The 22610-nt window shown below is 42.5% G+C and overlaps 1 protein-coding gene across 1 annotated transcript; it reads left to right on the top strand.

Annotated features, from left to right (window-relative positions):
- The first annotated feature begins 906 nt into the window (after positions 1-906).
- HADH (hydroxyacyl-CoA dehydrogenase) lies at positions 907-22008 on the top strand. The gene is made up of 8 exons (XM_080591056.1): positions 907-1376; positions 5332-5460; positions 5854-6011; positions 10860-10986; positions 15543-15632; positions 17043-17115; positions 20616-20732; positions 21532-22008. Exons 1-8 carry the CDS (start codon positions 1233-1235, stop codon positions 21648-21650), a joined length of 957 nt encoding a protein of 318 aa, XP_080447182.1. The 5' UTR covers positions 907-1232; the 3' UTR covers positions 21651-22008.
- The last annotated feature ends 602 nt before the right edge of the window (positions 22009-22610 follow it).

Genomic DNA, 22610 nt, shown 5'->3' with positions numbered 1-22610 from the left:
CTGTTACTCTGAAAGAATAAAAGGGGGAGAGAGGTGTGGAGATGAAGAAGGTAAAAGGGAGGAGGTGCTAAGAGGAGATGCACGGTCTGAGGAACAAGGTGGGAAGGAACAGAAGTGCAGGCAGAGTTGAGGAGTTGAGGTGTAGTTTTGTTGGACCCCCGGTGTAGAGGAGTCGGGCAGAGGTGCTGGGGCCTGAGGGGTGCAAGGAGAGGCAGGAGGCCCTTGAATGCAGATGGGGAAGGGATGAGTGGGCCATAAGCGAAGTGCTTGTTGGAGAGAAATGGGTTGGAGCCCTGCCTGGTGCGCTTGGAGAGCTCAGCACGGAGGGTTGACTGCTCTCTGTGGAAGTCCTGGGTTTTAAACCTGGAGTTATGCTGCAGGTAGTTTGGCACAGAGCTGTGTTTTAGGGGGCGGTGTTAATTACCCACTCGGTCATTTGTATATGCAGGGAACGGTGACTTTGAGTCTGCTTGCTTGGGTGAAGCTGTTCCCAGCAGCCTGCTACTGTTCCTGACTAAAGCCAGATGAGGCTTAATGAGAAAATTTTCTGTGCTGCACTTTGTACTCGAAGTGCACAGATACGAAAGTACTTCAGCTCTTTTGAAGAAAACAAGTTGCTTAATGGTTACCTCCATGCTGACTCAAGTGAAATGTGCTACAGTTGCGGTGTTGTCAGCTGGTGCTGACTTGAAGTGCTGGTCGTTCTGGTTTTGGAGGAATTAGGTGGAAAATGATGGCAGGCAGTGTCTGATAAGATTTACTCGTTAGTATTTGTGAAGGAAGGGCTACATTTGGGGGGATTTCTATAGTTCGTGCAGGCTTGAAAACTGAATTTCCATCTAGTTCGGAAGTACACTGATGACACCTTGCACAGCAGGCCTGATTTTGAGGAAAATAACCTGCTGCGATGCGACCAGTTGGAGGGAAGCACGGCGTCCCCCTGCTGTGAAGGACAGACACCTAAGCAGCCTCCACACGAAGCCAGCCCCTCGCTCCCAGGGCGCTCTAAACGCGCCCGGCCGCGCCTTTATCGGGTTGACCTTGGGGACACAGCAGCCCTCAAGCGGCCGAGGAGCAAAACCGACCGAAGGACAGATAGCCCCCGCCGGGAGCCTCTCCCTCAGCCGGCCCCGGCTCCCCGGGGCGGAGCGCGGCGCTCGCCCCGCCCGGCCCGGCCCGGCCCCGCCGCCGAGCGGCCGCAGGCTCCGCGCTGCTCGCTGCCCGCCTCCGCCATGGCTTTCGCCACCCGACGCTTCGTGCGAGCCGCCTCCTCCTCGTCCGCCGCCGCCGCCGCCGCCACGGCGGCCGCCAAGAAGCTGATCGTCAAGCATGTCACCGTCATCGGCGGCGGGCTCATGGGCGCCGGCATCGCCCAGGTGAGCGCGGCCGGGGCGGGAGCCGAGCGGGAGCGGGGGCGGCGCCGCCGCCATGACGGGGAGCGGGTCGGGGGGGGGGGGGGGCGCCATGTTGGGGAGCAGGGGGGCGCCGTGGCCTCCGCCGTTCCTCGCGGCCCCGCCGTGCGATGGTTCCCGTGTGCGGGTTTCACCGAGTCCGAGCCTGGTCCGACCCCCTGGGCCTGCCCGAAGAGAGCGAGGGGGAGAGGAGAGAAGGGAAAGGGGTGAATCCCTGCTCGCTGGGGAGGCGCCGCATGCTGCCTGCCCGCTGCTGGCTCGGCCCCGCGGGTTTCCCCTCGGGTGTTCTCTCAGGGCTGGTCACAGAATCACGGAATCGTTAGGGTTGGAAAAGGCCTTCGAGATCAGATGGTCCAACCATCACCTTACTACCACTGTCACCCACTAATCCATGTCCCTAAGCACCTCGTCCAGCCTTGAACGCTCCCAGGGACGGTGACTCCAGCACCTCCCTGGGCAACCCGTCCCAATGCCTGACTGCTCTTTCTGAGAAGAAATGTCTCCTCATTTCCAACCTGAACCTCCCTGGCGCAACTTGAGGCCATTCCCTCTAGTCCTATCGCTAGTTACTTGTGAGAAGAGGCCGACCCCCAGCTCCCCACACCTTCCTTTCAGGCAGTTGCAGAGAGCAGTAAGGTCTCCCCCGAGCCTCCTCATCTCCAGACTAAACAACCCCAGCTCCCTCAGCCGCTCCTCACAGGACTTGTGTCCCAGGCCCTTCACCAGCTTCGTAGCCCTTCTCTGGACACGCTCCAGGGCCTCGAATCACTTGTCTGAATATACTGCGGTTTGCACTCAAATGATTTCATGCTATGCCTATTTCAGCATGTATCGGTGTTAGGAATAACATCTATTCTTGCACCGGAGGGGCACACAAACAATACCACGTCTGACAGCCTCGTTCCACAAAGCATCCGGACAGGTACGCCTGCAGGAGCTTAGAGCTCTCCCGCTCAGCGTACAGCATACAAGGCACACAGGTGACCTAGGGTGGGCAGCACATGTGCATCTTACCCTCAGGACAAGGATTTGGGGCTGCATGTGAAGGGGCACATCTGATCTGCTGTGTTAGCAGACTTCTGCAATCTTCGGTTTTATTGTTTCAGAGTAGAAACCACTGCTGCGCCGCTGCTGTCCAGTTGCTCAACTTTAAAACTTTTCTCTTGTTAAACCACAGATCTTCAGGTCAGACAGGTAGGCAAGAGGAACCGAGGTTAATGTTCTAAATTATTTAGGATGGTTCTTATGACAGTGTGTGGGCTATTTATAAAACCAGACAGTGTATAATAAATATTTGGAAAATGTAGGGCTAAGAAAGAAGCTTCTTCTATCTTGCCAAGGGAGCGGATCAAGTGACATTATTACCTGTTATTTAAATACCATATAGCAGCTAAAATGAACATTAGGCTGTCAGTCATCTATAGAATTATGGAGAGGTTAATATTTAAATAGCGCTTATTTTCCCAGTGTTTAATCTCTGGCCTTTGGCTTTCAAGTTCATCTTTAACCTGATTGCTTTGTGACTGAACAGTCTTGCCAGTGATTTAAGATTTAGATATTTACTTCATTCACAGACAGAGCTTGTTGTCAAAGGTACCTGGGTACTTTACAAACAGTAACTGGAGCATCCAGCATCTTCCAGGTTGGCACTGCTTTCCCCAAGTGGAAACCAGTAGGGAGTTGGAGTACACAAATAGCAATGCTCCTTTTTATTGACTTAATGGATGATGGATGACCTTCTCAGAAGTGAAGATTTTTCATGTTCTTGGCAAATTTCTAGCAGGAGGCATACAGGGGCTGTTTTTTTTTTTTTTTTTTTTTTTTTTTTTTTTTCTAAGGAATAAGGTAGTTGTTTATTAACTTGTCTGGTAACAAACACTTTTCCGCACCTTGACACTAGAATTTGAGATTTCCACTGAAGGAATCTTCAAATAACAACTTTGAAGAAAGCTGTTCGCATGCTCGAGGAGCATGCACAGTATGCAAAGGTTATAATTCTGTAGAGTAAGTTAGATTCTGTTAGATTGCATGTTTTAGGGAGAAGTTTATCAAGAGAAACACGTGTGGTATTTGGCAGTAACAGGAGTTGTAATGTTCTACCACTGTTAAGGACCAAGGATTGTTTTGCTGACCATCTGCCTCTGATTTATCAATCCAGAATTATCCCAAAGCAGAGGCGATTATGACAGATCAAGGTCTCCTCTGCACCCTAGTAGTGAAGATTTTCCTCCTGCTTTGAACACTTAAGAAATCATCTTTCTTCATTCTCATACTGTCAGGAGAAGCTAACCAGTGTATGGCTGAAAGCCAGGAGATTACAATTTCTCATTCTGCCACATGAACAGCATGTCGGTGTGAGAGAAGCTTTAACTGACTCCCCAGCACTCTTGTGTTTCATATGTAATTTTCATAAAGATACTGGATCGAAGAGTCTGTGCCAGTGTGTGTTTGAATTGCAAGGAGATGATGTGATTTCTTGCCATTTTTCTTCTTTCCTGTAAACATACATATGTTAAGAATGAACTGGAAGAAGGGAGATCTTAATTTTTCTATGATTCTTTGCCAGCTGCTCAGTGATGTTCTGGTATAATTGTAAATGGATAATCACTGATGCATGTCTTATGAACGTGCTTGGTAATGATTTTTTTTCTGAAGAGTAGAGGATCTTGCTTTGCCGTTGCAAATTATAGCAGCAGATGAAGTATTAGAAATGGAAGTCCAATCTTAATTTAAAAATTTCTTATGATACAATAGATTTTATGAAATGGCCATAATGAAAATAATTTAAAAAAATGGATGAAGAAATGTCCAGCTGCAGGCTGACACCTTGTTAATGCTGCAGTGCTTCTGTCTAGAACCAGTCTGGCGTTTCTTTGTTTGATGATTAGTGAGGAAACTCGAATGAGAATAGTGCCACACTTTTCTTCAGGAGGTCTGTGTTTTTCATTTCAGCTAGCTTTGTTGGAGTAGGTCTTGTGGGCACAGGAGGTTCTTTAAACTCCAGGTGCGAGTTAGATGTAAAGTGAAAGTTTGCAGAAGGTAAGCCCCTAAGGTGTCACTCACAAAAAAAAAAAATTATTGGAAACATGTTTCAACGTCTGTTATTTTCTGCAGTTATTATATTACAACTTTGTTCAGGAGTTCTGAAAATGAAGATAGACTGTTGCTAGCTAACAAGAGAAATGTAAATTAATGAATAGCAAAGTAACAGATAATGGAAAGCTGTTTTTTAATAGGCTCTTGCAGCATAAGAAAGTGATGCTGTATGTTTGAATATAACTGTACCAACCACCAAGACAACCCAACAGCGCTGTCTGTAGCTGAGCCAGTTTGTACCGAATATGTAGGAAGGAGAGTTTGGTAGCAGTTTGGGTCTGCACAGAGCCCTGCTGGGGCGAATGCCTCATTTCTGCTCCCAGTTCCACTGTCACCTTCCTGTTGTTCCAGGGACACGCTCGTGGTCAAACAGCAGAGTTGTGTTACGTTACGCCCCAGGAACACAGGGCCAGCCATCCCTTACGGCACCTGTGCACCCTGCCAGCGTTCCACTTTTGGTCTCCGCAGCCCTTTTTGCTTAGAAGATCCAAAGCTCACAGCTAAGCCACTTCCTCTTTGCAAGACAGATGTTCTTTCACTTGTCAGAGCTGCAGAATCCAGCTGCCTCCAAGCGCGGTTCTGCAGACAGCTCGGGGGAAAAAGGCATTTCTCTTTCCTTTTCTCTCAAGTTGAGTCCTTTCTCCCTTCTCCACCACCCCAAATATTTGAACGTTTTAATGGTTTTTTTTTTCTAGTAAAGTGCATAATTCTTGATTCTAGGTCCTTTAGCTCTCTTTTGCATAATTCTGGTCAATTGTCTGCCCCAACCCACATCAGTCTGGTTGTTTATGATCTCGATGTTGAATCTTATTTTAACTTTCAGATTGCAGCAGCCAGTGGTCACACGGTGGTGTTGGTAGACCAGTCAGATGAAATCCTCAAGAAGTCTACAAAGGGAATTGAAGAGAGTTTGAAGAGAGTGACAAAGAAGAAGTTTGCGGATAAGCCTGAGGTTGGCATCTTTTTATTTGTGCCATTAGGAGAACTTAGGATAATAAAATTCCTGTACTGGAGTTCTGATGTTGTTTTGCAGTTATGTGTTACAGAGCATACTAATATACTGGCTTAAAAAATAGATTTTTTTTCAGTACGATGAAGAGCTTGGATTTTCTTCATGTGATTCAGGGAGGCTGAAGGATGGATGTCTTCCCTGATTTTTGTTCCTTCAGTCTCTAGATAAAGATTTAAATAGCTTGGTGACTTTTTGAAACAAATGGTAAATGCAAAATGGTGCCAAATAATTAATCCTGAGGCTTGGGGGGCTCAAAAATACGTTACAGCACATATGTGTGTTTTCATGTACAAAGAAATGAAATCATTGTTGCAAATTCTTGTGATGTTTCAGGCTGGTGCAGAATTTATTGAGAAGACCTTAAAGAACCTCACAACAAGCACAGATGCTGTAGCAGTGGTCCACAGCACGGATCTGGTGATAGAAGCCATTGTGGAGAACCAGGAAATTAAAAATGAACTCTTCAAGAGGCTGGATAAATTTGCTCCAGAGTATGTGTATTTCTTCTCTTTCATTTTGAAACTTGCACCTTTACTTTTTTTTTTTTTCTTGCACCATTAATTCTGCATTTTCTTAGCTGTTTTTCTTAAAAACAGGAGGTTTTCTCCTTAGACTTGCTCCAGACTGTCACGTGGTATGGATACTTGTCCTGCCAGGTACATGTGTTACAAACACATTCAGGTACATTCATCTGTTTTATTTGCTTGTTGCATTGCATTATTTGATGTGCTTCATGGTATGATTAGACAAGAGGAGGTTTGTCCATCTACTCAACAAGTTCAAAGCCTGCTTTTTCCAAGTCAAATCTAAATGTAAATGCACAGCTGTAGAATAAGCTTATCCTGGTACAGATCGGGTATGGTTAACATGCATTCCCATAGTTAAATAGGGAATTGGAATGATGAAATATCTGGTTTTAGTGTGCCTAGCACGAACAGATTTTCAGAAGTTTCAGCTTCTAAGCTGCAAGTCATAGCTTAAGTGAGATAAACTTGTATATTGCAAGATTTTGGAAATAGATCATTGTCAGTTACTATGTTTGAGGTAGCAGTGTCCGTCTTCTCTTACCACACACTCAGTTACTTACAGTCTGTGGAACTTGCCTTGACCTATATTTGATAACTGTTTGAAGTTACTGTTCAGTTATATCCAAAACTCAAAATGCTGTTAAGCTGAGCATGCAGTCTCAGGAGCCTGATCCTTGTAATGGATGACTCAGAATCACAAGACCTTGACTGCTCACAGATTGAACTTCTAACTAGTACAAGTGAATCTGGGGGTATTGGCTAAGAGGTGTTCCTGATTGTTTAACTAAGAACTAAGCAGGCTGCAGCTTGAATATAATGTCAAGGGAGGAAAGATGTTATCATTAATTGACTTCAGCCTGGGGAGGTTTTCAGGCTGCCTCGTATGGTTAGTGTTCAGATTTGCCTGGCATTTCTGAGAATGATAAATGATCGCAAGGAGCCTTGCATTGAGGACAGGGTAGCTTGCTGTTAGCCTTAGTCTCACAGGCAAAGAAAAGTAAGTAGCTGCCTTTGGCAATTACCAGGATACCTCATCGTGGTTAGGTTATCCTAATTTTGTGAAAACAGACCACCGGTTGCCTGAGTCTGTCTCTGTTTTTAACAGAGAAAGCTAATGAGCAAACTAGAGTGTACGAAATGGCAAACCGTCTACAGCCAGCGAGCAAGGAAAACTAAACACTTGGAAAAGGCACAAGGAAAAGTAGGGACTTGGAGCCTCATGTAATACTACATGCATTTGGAACACCTGAGGCTGTTTTTTCTAAGACTGAGTGGTTTATACATATAGCTGCCTCGAAACGACAAGTTTTACATTACAGGGCGTTAAAGGTAGGGGTAGGTAAAGGTTCAGGTATGCTCCTTCATGCTGCCTAAAGCGTGACTCTGCAGGGTTGGGAAAAATGACATTAGACCAGAAGCCTTCCTTTTTAAGAGGAGAATTGGAGATGGTGATAAACACACAGATGTATGGGTTGAAGAAGAGGGTAGCGAATGGTGAAGAATACCAGTTGCAGTATGGAAGGTCTAGGTGAAAAGAAAGAAAAGCTTGTGAAATAGTGAAGCTTAGTAGTCGAGCGTTTAAACTACTAGCTATTAGATGCAAATGGTAGTTTGTAACTATGTGGGGAATATCCAGATTTGCCTATCATGTGAGTACTGTGGGGAAAGGCAGAACTGTCTAGTCGGTGGGTTTTTGTGCTTCGAATGAAGCAGGAGGCTTTGCTGCCCCTGTGTGGCTCTGTGATGGGAGGGAAGGCTGTGCCTGTCAGCACAGGTGGCGTGCAGCCTTCACTAGATTAGATGTTTCAAAATGCAGTAGAATTACTACCTGAGCTAACTCACTGTTGCATCAGTTCAGCGTGGGTCTTGCAGCTGATACGTAACAAAGGCAAGATTTGTTTAGAGAGAGCTTTGAGTCCTGGGAAAAGTTTTAATTCTGTGGGGCCTTGGGCTTTGGTGGCACTTTGGTCTGTGTGTTACAGGCAGTGAGTATGAAAGACCAGCCTCCTGAGGAGGTAGGGCTTTTACTAATTCAAATCTTCAGACTTACCCTGGTAATAACTTACCCTGATAACTTACCCAGTTAGCTGATAGCTGACTGAAATGTAAGGGGCTGTGTGTTACAGTTGATCAGACAAGATGATTAATCCCGGCTTTGGAACATAAACTGTACATATGCATATTTCTTCTTTTATGTTGTATCCTGGGTTTCATTTGTTTCCTCAGGTGCAACACTACATGCCCCTCTCACATGTTTGTTCTGTGATGACCTCTCCAACGAACATAAACCTGGTGACAGAACAAAGCCAAAGCATTTCATGAAAAAAATAGCACACAATAAGCTTATTTCCTATTCCTTTTTTTCCATGTAGGAACCATCATTCCTCTGAAAGGGGATCTGTAAATGGGGGGGGATGAGAAAGCTGTTCCTTAGTGAGACAAGTTTTATTTGGTGGTTGGGTGGAGAGCAAATTTCTCTTAAGTTTTCAGAGAAAATGCAATGAACAAGGAGAGGTTGGCAGTCCCAGAGGGCACTGAGAACTTGGGGTATTCCTCACCTGCGTAACTGAGCAGGTAAAACAGTGACGGCCATTGCTTGGTCTTAGGACATCAGTCTGAACACATCCTGTTTTTTGTTCTTAGCAGTGCTTTGCAAAAGTGCAAAGTATAGTGTATATATAACACACCTCCAGGTGTGTTATACTCATCTCTCTCATATAGTAGTTGTTACTACGTTGAATGGTTGTCATCTTCAGAATGGGTGATAAAGCATTGCTACCCACTTCTGACTCTGTTTTCCTTTTCCTATGTTGAATCAGTCCTTGTGCTCCTGTTCTGAAAAAGGTCAGGCTAGGGTTTTTTTTATAATACCCCTGCATTTTTTATGATCTTAGGGGCATTTAAACAATGCAGCACTTTCCAAGAAAGATGATAATGATGTCAAAAGAATTTTGGAGTGTCTGCTTTCCTAAGAGCTCTTGCCTTCTATTAATCTCTGGCTGGTGGGAATGCCTATCAACATCTCTTGGTTTAGGATCTATCTTTAGAAATAGAAACTCAGCCAGGAACAGGCCAGTGTTTTGGGACAGTTCAGGGTGTTCAGAAGCAGTGTGTTATAAAAGCGCTATAAAAGAGGTTTTCTTCAATGTTCACTGCTTAAAAAGCTGGACTGTAAAAGTAAGTCTTACCGAAACGGTATGTTTCTGTTGTGTTTGACTTTGCTTTTATTTCTTCCTGTGTCCCACTAGATGGCACCAAGTGAAAGCACACTGATGGCTGGAAAATCATCATTAGGGCTTCCCTCCTATCGCTGCTTTTAAAAGCCTTCAGACTGTGCTGTCACCTGAAACATAGATAATGTACTCTATGTCACAGAGGCATGTCAATTCTATTTTAAACTCAGTTTAAATCAATTGGTTGGTCAGAGCAGAAAGTGTAAATAAAATGCCCTTGTACACAACACAAATGTAATACCTTTTTTTTTTTTTTTACCAAAGCTTTACATTGTGAGAGTTTATAGGATTTACCTGCAAAAGTGATGCTGAAGTAAAATCTCTTGCTCTAAAACCATTATTCTCTGAGAACTGCTGTTTTACACGTGGGTTCACAAAGCTTTTTTTTTTAATGAATATTTGAATTATTTCTATACAGTGACAGATTTTCAGGGAAGGTAAGTGTCCTTTGGATTCATTGACCTTGCAAGGTCAAAGCTATGAAGTGTGAAATGCTATTTTTAGTACCCTGTCTAATAACAATGTAAGGCCCGCTTTATGGTAGGGGAAAACAAAAGAACATTTATAAAAAATATAAGCAGGAATTCTCAGGATATTTTGTTTCCTTCTCCTTAACAAGTTTTCAAAACCGAGAAAACATAAAAAAAAATAAAATTAAATTGGTGTGTTTTTTTGTTTGTTTGTTTTTTTCCTGTAATGTTTTCTTCTAATGCTTCTATAAGGTGTCCCCATGACTTAGATGTAACTTCTGAAAGCTCTGTTTGGAAGCTCAGTTATATCGTAGTGAAATATAAGCAAAATACCAATCTAGATTGACATTTGACAAGTCCAGTAGGATAACTTCTTGAAAGGTAGGTAGATACAGTCCAGAATGGAAGGTAGGGTTTCAGTTCGAATTTAGTTTTTCATTTTGTGGTTTGAAGAAAAAGTCATTTAAGTTTTCTGTGTGATGTCAATATGGCAGGGCTGTTGAGGCTCTGAGATGTCTCTGAAAAAAATCATTACAAATTGGAATTAGTAAATGTGTTTTATGTCTCTGACAAGGTCTTCAAACTATGCCTTGAAAATTGTGTGATTTTGTGTAACCTTTGCAGTGTCCCTTCTTCTTTTTCTCATCACCTCTTTGCTGTGGTACAAAGTTTACTTACCATGTCTGCCATTGATCATTATAAAAAAAAATTAAATTTTTTTTTTTGAGCTCCAAAATACATACTTGACATGACACGTGATTGGGTTTCCATAGATATGTAAAAAAAATTCCATTTGATTTTCAGGATTGCTGAAGGAATTAGTTGGAATAGATTTGGGGCTGTAACAAAAATGTTCTGCTTAGAGAATCTTTCTTCTTTGACCTGATACAGTATTCAGCATGCATTCTCGGGAGTCAGAAACTCACACAGCTCTTCCTCTGGTTATTCCATCATTGCTTTATTTATACCTCAGCAAAAGGAAGGTGACGATCTGCAGGGATATTTCTAAGAGTTCTGTGGATGGCTAGCCAGTGGATGTCTATTTCTGCGTGGTGCACCAATCTCCTACTGTCAGAAAGATAGTGCAGTCCATATGTTTCTTTTTCCAGGCATACAATATTTGCAAGCAACACCTCGTCCTTGCAGATCACACAGTTGGCTAACTCCACCACCAGGCAGGACCGATTCGGTGGCCTCCATTTCTTCAATCCCGTGCCTATGATGAAGCTCGTGGAGGTAAGAGTCTTACAACACCTTAATAATAACCACTTAGTAATAACAGCAGCGCGGTTGTTATCATTGAGAATTCAGTCTGATGAAAGGGTTGGTCGGAGTTTGCAGCTCCTCTGATGCAGAACGAGCTACCTCTGGTGATGAGGGGGTGGTGCAGGCTGTCGAGGGGCAGGTTGACCACAGAGGTAACTCCTGCCTCCAGGCTCCAAAGTTCTCTGGTGAGCTGCCAGCAGACGTGCCCTTTATAGTGATTGTTTCAGTCCCGCAGGCTAGCTGATTAATACGAACTATTGGCAGCCTAAACAAAATCATCCAATGACTGACAGAGGAATTTGATTATTAACAGTGTGGGCTTGATAGGAAGCGATGTGCAGATGGACTCATACTGCCTTGTGACTTTTGAGACACAAAGTCAGTCATGTTTATGCAGTCTTCCAGATGATTTGTCTGGAAGGGTTGAAGTTACGTGTCTTAACGTTAACATTAGAGGTCCTTAAAGGTTGGGAAATATGTAAAGAGTAGCCTTTACTAAGGCTTCAGAAGTTTTTCTAAGTACACTCTCCTTGGCTACATCTTGTACCTTCTAATAATATTGAAATACAGAGCAGAATAAGAAATAATCTGATATAAGGGTCTGAGTCTCCAAACTAAAGACATCATTGCAGTACAACTGCCAGGGCTTTTTTCCTCTGCCCGTTCTCCTCCCACTCCGCCCCTAAAAAAAGAAAAAGGGCACCTTAAGATGGCTGTGCAATAGAACAGGAGATGAGCTAAACTACAAAAGAATGTGCATGTCTGGAGAGCGTGTGATTGTTACAGCTAATCTCGATCGGCTAGAACTTACAAGATCTTAAGTGAAATGGAACGTTGCATCTTGGCCAGCCTGCCACAAAATTTCATGTACTTCATGCACTTAAATGCTGTAAATCTTTTTCCTCTGTCCCATACTGATTAATTCTAGTATTGCTTTGGTGACAAATACTTTGAATAAGTTGTGCCATACTTTGGAACTCCTGAATTTCGCTTGATTGGACAGTTTCGCTTGTTTCACATTAAGATCACAGTATCACAGTATCACAGATTTCTAGGTTGGAAGAGACCTCAAGATCATCGAGTCCAACCTCCGACCTAACACTAAGTACTCCACTAAACCATATCGCTAAGCTCTACATCTAAACGTCTTTTAAAGACCTCCAGGGATGGTGACTCCACCACCTCCCTGGGCAGCCCGTTCCAATGCTTAATAACCCTTTCGGTAAAGAAGTACTTCCTAACATCCAACCTAAACTCCCCTGTCGCAACTTTCGCCCATTCCCCCTCGTCCTGTCACCAGGCACGTAGGAGAACAGACCAACCCCCACCTCTTTACAGCCTCCTTTAAGGTAACTGTAGAGAGCGATAAGGTCGCCCCTGAGCCTCCTCTTCTCCAGGCTGAACAAGCCCAGCTCCCTCAGCCGCTCCTCCTAAGACTTGTTCTCCAGACCCCTCACCAGCTTGGTCGCCCTTCTCTGGACTCTCTCGAGCACGTCCATGTCCTTCCTGTAGCGAGGGGCCCAAAACTGAACACAGTACTCGAGGTGCGGCCTCACCAGAGCCGAGTACAGGGGCACAATCACTTCCCTAGCCCTGCTGGCCACACTGCTTCTTATACAGGCCAGGATGCTGTTGGCCTTCTTGGCCACCTGAGCACACTGCTGGCTCATATTCAGCCGACTATCAACCAATACTCCCAGGTCGTTCTCGGCCAGGCAGCTTTCCAGCCGCTCATCTCCCAGCCTGTAGCGCTGCTTGGGGTTGTTGTGCCCCAGGTGTAGGACCCGGCACTTGGCCTTGTTGAACTTCATGCAGTTGACCTCAGCCCATCGCTCCAGCCTATCCAGATCCTCCTGCAGAGCCTTCCTACCCTCGAGCAGATCGACACACGCACTTAGCTTGGTGTCATCTGCAAACTTACTGAGGGTGCACTGGGCGCCCTCATCCAGATCATCGATAAAGATATTAAAGAGGACCGGCCCCAGTACCGAGCCCTGGGGGACACCACTAGTGACCGGCCTCCAACCAGATTTGACCCCATTCACCACAACTCTCTGGGCCCAGCTATCCAGCCAGTTTCTAACCCAGCGAAGCGTACGCCAGTCCAAGCCCCGAGCAGCCAGTTTCTTGAGGAGAATGTTGTGGGGAACTGTGTCAAAAGCCTTACTGAGGTCAAGGTAAACCACATCCACAGCCTTTCCCTCATCCACCAAGCGTGTCACTTTGTCATAGAAGGAGATCAGGTTCGTCAAGCAGGACCTGCCTTTCATAAACCCATGCTGACTGGGCCTGATCGCCTGCTTGCCCTGCAAGTGCCGCGTGATGACCCTCAAGATAATCTGCTCCATGAGCTTTCCTGGCACTGAGGTCAAACTGACAGGCCTATAGTTCCCCGGGTCTGCCCTGCGGCCCTTCTTATAGATGGGCGTCACATTGGCTAGCCGCCAGTCAACCGGGACCTCCCCCGATAGCCAGGACTGCCGATAAATGATGGAAAGCGGCTCGGCCAGCTCCTCCGCCAGTTCTTTCAGTACCATTGAAACGTCAGTTCTTCAGTACCAAGATACATACCATGCACTTCCTTGCTCTGTGTCTTTGACTGTATCCCCCCCCCCCCCCCAAAAAAAAAATTGAGCCTTTTAGCTGAAATGGACAAATGTGATTCAGAGTACAGTCATCTGACAAGGACTCAAACACTTGCAAATTCCCTTTCCCTAACTTCTGTACCCACGTGAAATTTTTTAGTTTAATATCACATCCTATGTATTGTGATTAAATGGTCTGGGGAAATGTAAGGAGGAAAGGGAGAAATTTTATAGGTGGTGTCAGAGATAACAGAAATCTTAGCATAGTTCCTTAAGCTGACACAGGCTTTATTGGTTTCTGTACTAAGAACTACTTGTCTCCAGTAATTCATTTGTGAGGTTGAAATGTTCTGTGCCTAAAAGAAATGATAGACTTTAGATATCTGAACTAAACTTCTGTGAGGTTTGAAAAATACTGAAGATATCTATCAGTATTTGTAAAAAAGACAAAACAGAGCAACCCCTTTATGACTGCTCTGGTCAACATTGTAATTGGTGTTTTTTTCACCCGACTTATGAATGTCCTTGCCCAAAGTCACTCCACTTGATGAGCAGTATTTGAAGGTCTTTAGAACACAAAAGCTGGGCTTATTATTAATTAATAAATAAATACACTTTTTAAGGGTTTGCTTTCGTTTCAGATCTACTGCTCTAAATCAGGACTGGCATTGAAGAACACTGTATAACATCCTCTATGTAAAACAGTTGTTTAAGTTTGAAATAATGGGGTGAAAAATCAAGGGAACTGCCCTAACTGTAAAAGATATTACTGAAATTGCCGGTCATCTGTCATGGAAGCTGTCCTCCATACCTGTCACAACTCTTCAGTAACTTCGAATCTTATCTGCGATTTCCATAGACTGTTGATCTCGTGCTCAGAGGAGCATAGCTATGAGGGGACTTGTTCTCTAATAATTCAAAAGACCGGTGATAGTGTTTAAAAATTCTCAAGTGTGTACTAAAAACTCATTCCTGAAACTGTCACAGTCTTACATAAATATCTTGGATATTTTTATCTAATAACGAAGTTAAAAAACCACTCTTCTTTCTGCCGAAAAACAAGCCTTCTCCTCAGTCCTAACTGTGTTTTTTTTTTTTTTTTGTGTTGGCCTTATCATCAATTATTAGGATGTCTGGGGCATGGAAATCTGAGTGACTTAAAATTGTATGAATAAAGAGGTCAGCTTTAACTGCTTACACGTAGCAGCTTTCAGTTACCACACATGAAGGCCAGTTTCAACACAAATACCGCAACCAGTTCAGCTTCTGCAAGTCATTCTGTGTATGGTGGGGGGTAGGTCGCTAATAAAGAACAAATATAGTGTAATAAATAACATACTGCATCCCAACTCCAGTGAAGTCTAGAAAATACTACATGTGACAAAAGAAAAAGACTCATTTGTGAAGAAAATCAACATGGGAATATACCAAAAAGCTAAGAGGCTGTTGCGTATCTGAAAACTTTTAAATTTTCTTTAGAATTATGTATCTGTCTCATGTTTACATTGGGCACAGAATAGATGTTTCATCCTTTATATCAGGTTAATATGGTTTATTAATTTTATAATATGGTTTTCTAGAGTAGTGCCAATGTGGTTGCCAAGACAGCAGAGGCTATGTGGCTTTTAAAGCTGGTCTGTTACACTATTATCTCTACATAGGATTCTAAAAAGATAGTCCTTTTTACCTATCACAATGGCTAAGTGGGAAGGTATCTCAAGGAAACATAACGAGAACACGTAAAACGCTATACTTATCTTTAAAATAGATTTCTGTGTTTGTTATATATATATATATCTACTGGTTTTTTTTTTCTTTTTTTTTTCACAACAAATGTCGTACGAATTTCTGTAAATGTTCTGAAATTTGGTTTAATCATCACTGTGTTAGGAAATTCTGCTCAGAAATGTGCTTATCTCTCCCTTCCTTCCTGTTTTCCAGGTCATCAAGACTCCAATGACTAGCCAAAAGACTTTTGAGTCACTTATGGATTTCAGTAAAGCGGTAGGAAAAAGTCCTGTCAGTTGTAAGGTGAGTACAGTTTGGATTGTACAGTGTCCAGAAAACTTGTTTTCCTTGAAAACTTAATTTTAAGAAAGTGGTTTTGAGGAGATTATAAGAGCATTTCAGGAATTTCCAGACAATTTTTTTTCCAGATTCACTTCCATATTAAAAACATTTTGACAAAGAAAATGCCCACATTTACCACAAATTCCTCTAAGTATAGGGACTCTAGACATCTGAAAAGCAGCAAAACTTACAAGTGTCAGAGCATACCCCTCTATTTTTCCTTTTCCAGTCCTGTGCTGGAAAGCTTACACAGGAGCTTGTCTTTAGCTATGTTAGAGGCAAGACTGCTGCCTCTTGTACCGTGAAGCTGTTGGATGCATCCTCCATGGTGTGTGCTCATCACAAGATTCTCTTAAGACTGCAGTAACTACACCCATATTAATCTTCATTGCTTTGCAGTTTAGTTTTTTTTCCAGAGGAACGCCCCATGTCCTAAGCACCCTTTTTCCAAATTCATTAAGCTGTGGTCTGGGAAGCTTTGTACAAGCTATTGCCTAAAGTTTCACAACCCCCAGGAGACATTTGGTCATAAAAAGAAGGGCCTGCGATCTGGTGGTTACCAGTAATTCAGCATCTGAATGCTGCACTCAGATTTTGGCTGTGCTGCTACATTGCTGTGTGGCCTTAGGTGACTTCTTTTTCCTGTTTCTGTCACAGTTTTCCAGGGTGGAACGTGGCAAATATACGATTAAATATTGTTTAGAAATCAGCTTGGGTAGAGGGTAATGCAGAAATAATGGTCAGGCTCCATGTTTGAATTTTTTTTTCTGTTCCTGTTTGCAGAAGAAATTGCAATTGTTTGCTTGAAATTCTCTGGTTTAAATACTGAGATGAAATGGAACGGATCAATAAAGATCTGAAACAGTTGTAGCAATATTTGAAATAGTACTTTATTTGCAAAGCTCTTTCTCTTTTCTTTGTATTTTTGACTTTGATTAAAGCTTGGTTTAGCAGTGAGCAGTGGGGGAGAGGTAGAATGTTGAGCCAGGAATTCCAGTAGTGAACAACACACACACGGAAAAACTCTTCATATCCTTCAGGAAATTGTGTCAGCAGAATTTTGCTAAAGAAAAGGCGTTTTCCAATGGACCACATTCCATCGTTTTAAGATTAATGAGTTGGATTTGTAGTAGTCTTAATTGCTCTCAGTCATGATGAATGTTTATGTGCCATGCCTGGTTTGTGAAACTCATCTTTTGTGTTTGAATAGCAAGCAGATAAATCAGATGAAAAATACAGTTCAGAGCACACCAGAAGTTGATGATTGAATAAGTGTCTTCATCCACTTGTTTAATTTATGTATCATCTGAGTGTAGTAGTTGTAAATGTTTATTTAGAATCCCTTTTTGTTTCTTTTGTTAATTTTCATAGGATACTCCTGGGTTTATTGTAAACCGTCTCTTGGTGCCGTATATGATGGAAGCTGTTCGACTTTTTGAGAGAGGTACTTGCTGGGTTATTGACTTCAGGGGATGCCGACATACTGTGCTGCTAAGTGTTATGTCCATTCAGAAAGGTGTTGTGATTCCCTTAAAACTCTCACGCCTTAAAGGCTGGAAGTGGGTAGTGCACATCAGGCATGAACCAGTCTGTGTAGCTGGAAAGAGCTTGTCTTCCCTTTGAAATGCCAGGGTGTGCAGAGTCGGAAGTTACTGATTACCTGTGTGGGAAATTCCTGCTGGTGGAAAATGTTTCTGGTTTGGAAAGGTGAGTGTAGTACCGTTGTAAAAATAGCCTTTGCCAGCTGATCAGGAACCCTCTTCTCTGCAGCCCAAGAGTGTTATGAAAATGCCTGAAAATCCCGTCGTGGGGGACCATTAGGAAAGTTCTCCTGAGGTTCCATACGCTGGGCTTGTGAAATAAAACACCAATTTTCAGGCAGAATAAGCTACAATACTCAGTATCATACTGCAGTACTGGCATACAAGTGATTTGGGCTCAGCCTTTGCTCTGTAAAACCTCCTGCTCCTCTTCCAAGTCCTTTTTAAAACATACCTTCCTTAGGACCTTCCATCTTAGTTTTGGTCTTTTTGATGTCGATGCTGAGGGCAGGTGGAAGTAATCAGGAGCTCCTAAAGAACCATACAACTTTGAAAGCATTGATAATTGTTTTGAAAAGGAAACAAGCCAATAACATGAGTGGTTAAAAAGGAAATTTTGAGTATAATCGCTTTTATTTCAAGCGTTCTGCTTGTAGCTGCATGCAACTTAAGAATGTCATTTGAAACATTTTGTTTTTGAAAGCACCACTTTTTACAGATGAAAGCATCGCATTATCAGGATTCCACCAAGTATGCTTTAAATATTAAAAATCTGTTTTATAGCACTTGGAAGGGATGGTTTGATCTCCAGAAACAACTATAAACCAACACTGCATGTTTATCTATCAACAGATGTACCTAATTACATCTCAAACAGAGAAAAGAGCAGATTTGAGTGACTTGAAAAACAAAGGTTTGAATGCAAAGGGACATTATTCTTTTAGAAAAAGTCACGGTTTTAAATAGTGTATGGGTGTTGTAATGTGTGTAAAAGGGGTGTCTTTGGTGAGTGACGTCTGTCATTATATATTTTTCAGGAGATGAGAGAACTTTTAATTAAATGTAGAAGAAAACAGTCACTGAGATTGTATGTTAAAATTGAGGGCTCCCTGCCTAGGCAAAACAGTATTTTGATTTCATCTTTATTCTGTTCGTATTTTGTTCAGCAGTATGATATTTCCAAACTTCTTAAAGTCTATTTATGAATTTTTAACTCTGAAGATATTGATGTAAAAACCTGATCTATGTTTTGAAAAGCCTGATGGTTGTCTTCTGATTCATACTTTTTATTGAATCATGTTAAATTTTTATCACATCTTTTGCATTAATTCTTAGAGTAGACACTCGAACCAGATTGTCAGCCACAGTAGTAAGGAATTTGGGTCTCTTCCCTGGCAACCACAAGCACTGAAATACCATTTTATTGGTCAGTCCTCCAGTCTTTACTTACGCAAAGTCTCTGTGGGTTAAGTGGGTAAGGACTTCCATACTTTTACATAGCCAAAATACCTGTAGTATATCAACAGTAATTTAAACAGAGGCACGTTGGAAATATTAGCGTATGATGGTCTGTATTGCCCGTTCTATGCTGTCAGGTAGCAAAGTGCCAATTCTGACAAAATGGATTGAGTCTGTCGATAGGAAAAGTAAGTACGCCTGCAACAGCTTTGAATGAGTTGAAGGCTTATGTTTATTTGAATGTGGGGAACTTATCTTGGAATTAAGTAAGGCTAATTTTCCCAGTTGCTCAAAAATAAAAGAAGTTTTTAAAAAATTAAAAAAGGGAGGAAAAAAAAAGAGTTGTTAGCTTTAAAGAACAAAAGAGGTACATGACACGAGCCAGCAGTGTGCACTTGCAGCCCAGAAGGCCGGCTGTGGATGCCCCATCCCTGGAGGTGTTCAAGACCAGGCTGAATGGGGCCCTGGGCAACCTGGTCTGGTGGGAGGTGTTCTTGCCTATGGCTGGGACTGGACCAAGTAAGGGACTTCTTTGAGGTCCCTTCTGACCCAAGCCATTCCGTAATATAAGAAAATTATTACCTGTGGATGTGGCAGTAAGGGACATCATTTAGTGATGGGACTTGGTAGGTGAGTTTGATGGTTGGACTTGATGATCTCTTAAGGGTCTTCTCCAACCTAAATGATTCTATTATTTCATACAAGACTATTATTCAAGTTGTTGCCTTTACGGGAAATTGCTGAAAAATCATTTCTAAGATTGTCTTATTTTGGGTGCATAATTTGCATTGGCTTTGATCCTCTAAGATTCTGGATAGCCTGAATTGAGCATGGAGCATGCTTAAAAAAACCACAACAGGTACTTGTTAACTTCATCTTTTCTTTTTTAATAAGATCTGCAAAGAAGTACACTGCCTTTATCAAAATATGTGGTAAAAATAAGCAGTGCATCTGTTTTCATGACAGTATAAAATAGACATTCACAGCGAAAGAACAAGGTGAAGATTAACTGTGACAATTGCAATGCTGGATTCCTGTTTTTATAGGAACAGACTGAACTAGAATTTACAAATCATTATGATTTTCTTTAATAATCTTGGAAATCAATAATTTTACTATACCTGCACAGTCTCTTCAGGTCACTCCTCTCTGCCATCTCTGATAGCTGATGGCTATCCTCTGGTGATGAAAGTTGTTGAAATTAAGCATGTGAATCGGCTGCTACCACTCCCCCCATTCCTGCCTTGTCCATCTGCTGGCTATCGCTGGCTCCTGTAGCAGGAGAAACAGGTGGGAATTTGCAGGTGCAAAAGGCTGGCATCTCAACAGAAAACTGCGTTTGCTAAAGCATGAACTGATACAGCACGATGGAGTATGCTGCCTGTCAGCTTACTTGGCTGTATCCCTGACCTCAGGAGCTGCTGTCAAAAGTAGTTGTTGTGTCCAGTATTAGACCTTGCCTTCTGACTGCATTGGAGTAAGGGCAGCTCTGTCCTGTGCCTGATCCCAAAGGTGTTGCTGATACCACAAAATTGAAATTGAGCTCTCTCCTTACTTGTAACATTCAGCTGCCTCTAAAAGAAGCTCTTGATTCTTCATGACTGATTCTTCCTCTAGTCTTTCTGTTAGGTTGAGCATAGTAGCTGTGGTTTCATCAAAAACGTGGTAATCTGTATTGAAATGCAAGAGGAAGATGAGAAAATGGAAAGCAGGCCTGCAGGTTTTTTGTGTTTTTTTTTTTTTTTCTCGTGTGTGTGGGATTCAACTTTATATTCCAGCGTCTATTTTTGTGTATGCTGACTCCAGGTTTTGTGGTTCTGAAACGTGCAGAGATTTTTGTGAAGAGCTGCACCAGTGTGAAATAACACCCTGTTAATTATTTATAAGTGGTGCCAAGCAGAAGCAGAATCTTCTCTGTTCATCAAACTGTCAATCTTTTCTCTAGGAGATGCATCAAAGGAAGATATTGATGTTGCTATGAAGCTCGGGGCTGGCTATCCCATGGGTCCATTTGAACTCCTGGACTATGTTGGGTTGGATACCAGTAAATACATTATAGATGGTACTGCATGCTTTTTTTCTTTTTCTTTTTTGCCCTTTTTAGATAAATTGTAGATGAATGTTGTAAGGAAAATCTGACTCCTAATTAGCTTAAACTGCATGTTTATGGCCCAGGCCTTTTAACTGTAGAGGAGAAAGGAATGAGAACGCAGCTCAGCGTACTATTTGAGCGCAGCAATTGTACTGTATGCTTGCACTCCGTCTTATTGATGGGGACTTAACCGTGGTTGTTGTGCTTATTATTGATGGGGACCTAACAGTGGTTGTTGTGCTTACTACATCAAGTTCCCGTGGAAAATATTAATAACGTCAATGGGACTTTGTATAATTAAAAAAGAGTCTGTGGGAAGAGTAATGGAGGGTAAGATATTCTTATAAAAAGCAACAAAAGTTGAGACTCCCAACTGTTTTTTTGCCTGACGTGTTTCCATCCTCAGTTAATAGGGAACCAATAAATAGTTTAAAAGATGCAGGTGTCCCATCTCCCTTTCACTTCAGTCAGTTAGTGGGTAAATGTCAGTATGATAGCAAAAGGAGATGCGATTGGTGACAGCTTGTTGATGGTTGTTGTCTTGTTTTGAATGAGCAGCGTAAATTCTCTAGGCAGTATATCGCTTTCAAAACAAGATCTTCAGTGAAGTCACTTCTGCTTTTAGCCAGCGCTGTTGGGTAGTGCTACTTTGTTCTAGCTGACCGTGTCTTTCACAGGTAGAAGTGAAACTTGGAAGTTCTTTCTACTTGAATTTCTTCACATATAAACAGGAATATTTTTCGTTCATCCACTTCTTTTCTCCCACCAGGATGGCACGCGCTAGAGCCCAACAATCCTCTTTTTGCACCCAGCCCACTTGTGGATAAACTGGTGGAAGAGAAGAAGCTGGGTAAGAAGACTGGAGAAGGATTTTACAAATACAAATGAACTCCAAACCTCGAGAGGTGTTAAACTATCTTTGTATTCAGCATTGCCAAACTACAGGTGAATTCTGTTTAAACCTTCCCAAGGATGGCGCAAGCTGCGTTTAGAACATAACCCACCTCTGAAGAGTGATTGCACTAGTTAACTATTTCTCTGCTGAAAGCTTGATTTGGTAGATTATTTTTTCTAGTAATTCTGAAAAGCTTTATATGTACAGTGCCTTCATGCAGACATTGATTTTTCAGGTGCAAGACAGAATGACAAGTGAATTTATGTATTCAAAGACATTATATTAACGGGAAAAATCAAAAAAATAACCACACTTTCTTAAAAATAAAATTTTCAACAATTCTTTATTGAACGCTGTGGCTTGCAGTTGATGTACTTGGTTGTAGCCCACTGGGTGGCAGTCTCTTTTCACTCTGGCAATGTGGTGGTGGAAAGGCAGCAAGTCATTTTGTTAGGATTTTCCTTAAGTGCAGCGCTAATCTGTAGGTATAAACAGTACCTTGAACAGTCTTTTTGAATGTCGTATCATTTAAAATAAAAATAATAATCCTGCGGTGGCAGGCTGTCACTTGCACAAAATGGTCCCAATGCCAGCGTTTAAAAACAGAACTCATGATTCGTGTTGGGATTTTCTGGCATTTACAATTACTGGTCAAGGGCCTCCTTTTGCTAGATGCTGTAGAAACGTACTGAAGAGGTGGTTCCTATTCTGAAGAGCTTAGTAAATAGATTTGTTTTGTTTTGTTTAGGCTAGGAAGCTTGTGAAAGCTTCCGTATGCTTTCTAGAGTCCTATACATTGGCTTTACTTACTGGCACTTTATTTTAAGTGTCATTTTTCATGCACTACACTACTACTGTAGTTGAGTACTTTGGAGGATTGAAATTGGAGTCTGTGCTGTGTAAACAGATAGGTGTGGCAGGCACCTTCTGTTTTGCGACTTTTTCCTTGGGGC

This window comes from Anser brachyrhynchus (genome assembly GCF_964034855.1).
Source record: "Anser brachyrhynchus genome assembly, chromosome: 4".
Taxonomy (NCBI): Eukaryota; Metazoa; Chordata; class Aves; order Anseriformes; family Anatidae; genus Anser; species Anser brachyrhynchus.
The sequence above is the reverse complement of the archived record's forward strand: the minus strand, read 5'-3'. Positions and strand labels throughout refer to the sequence as shown.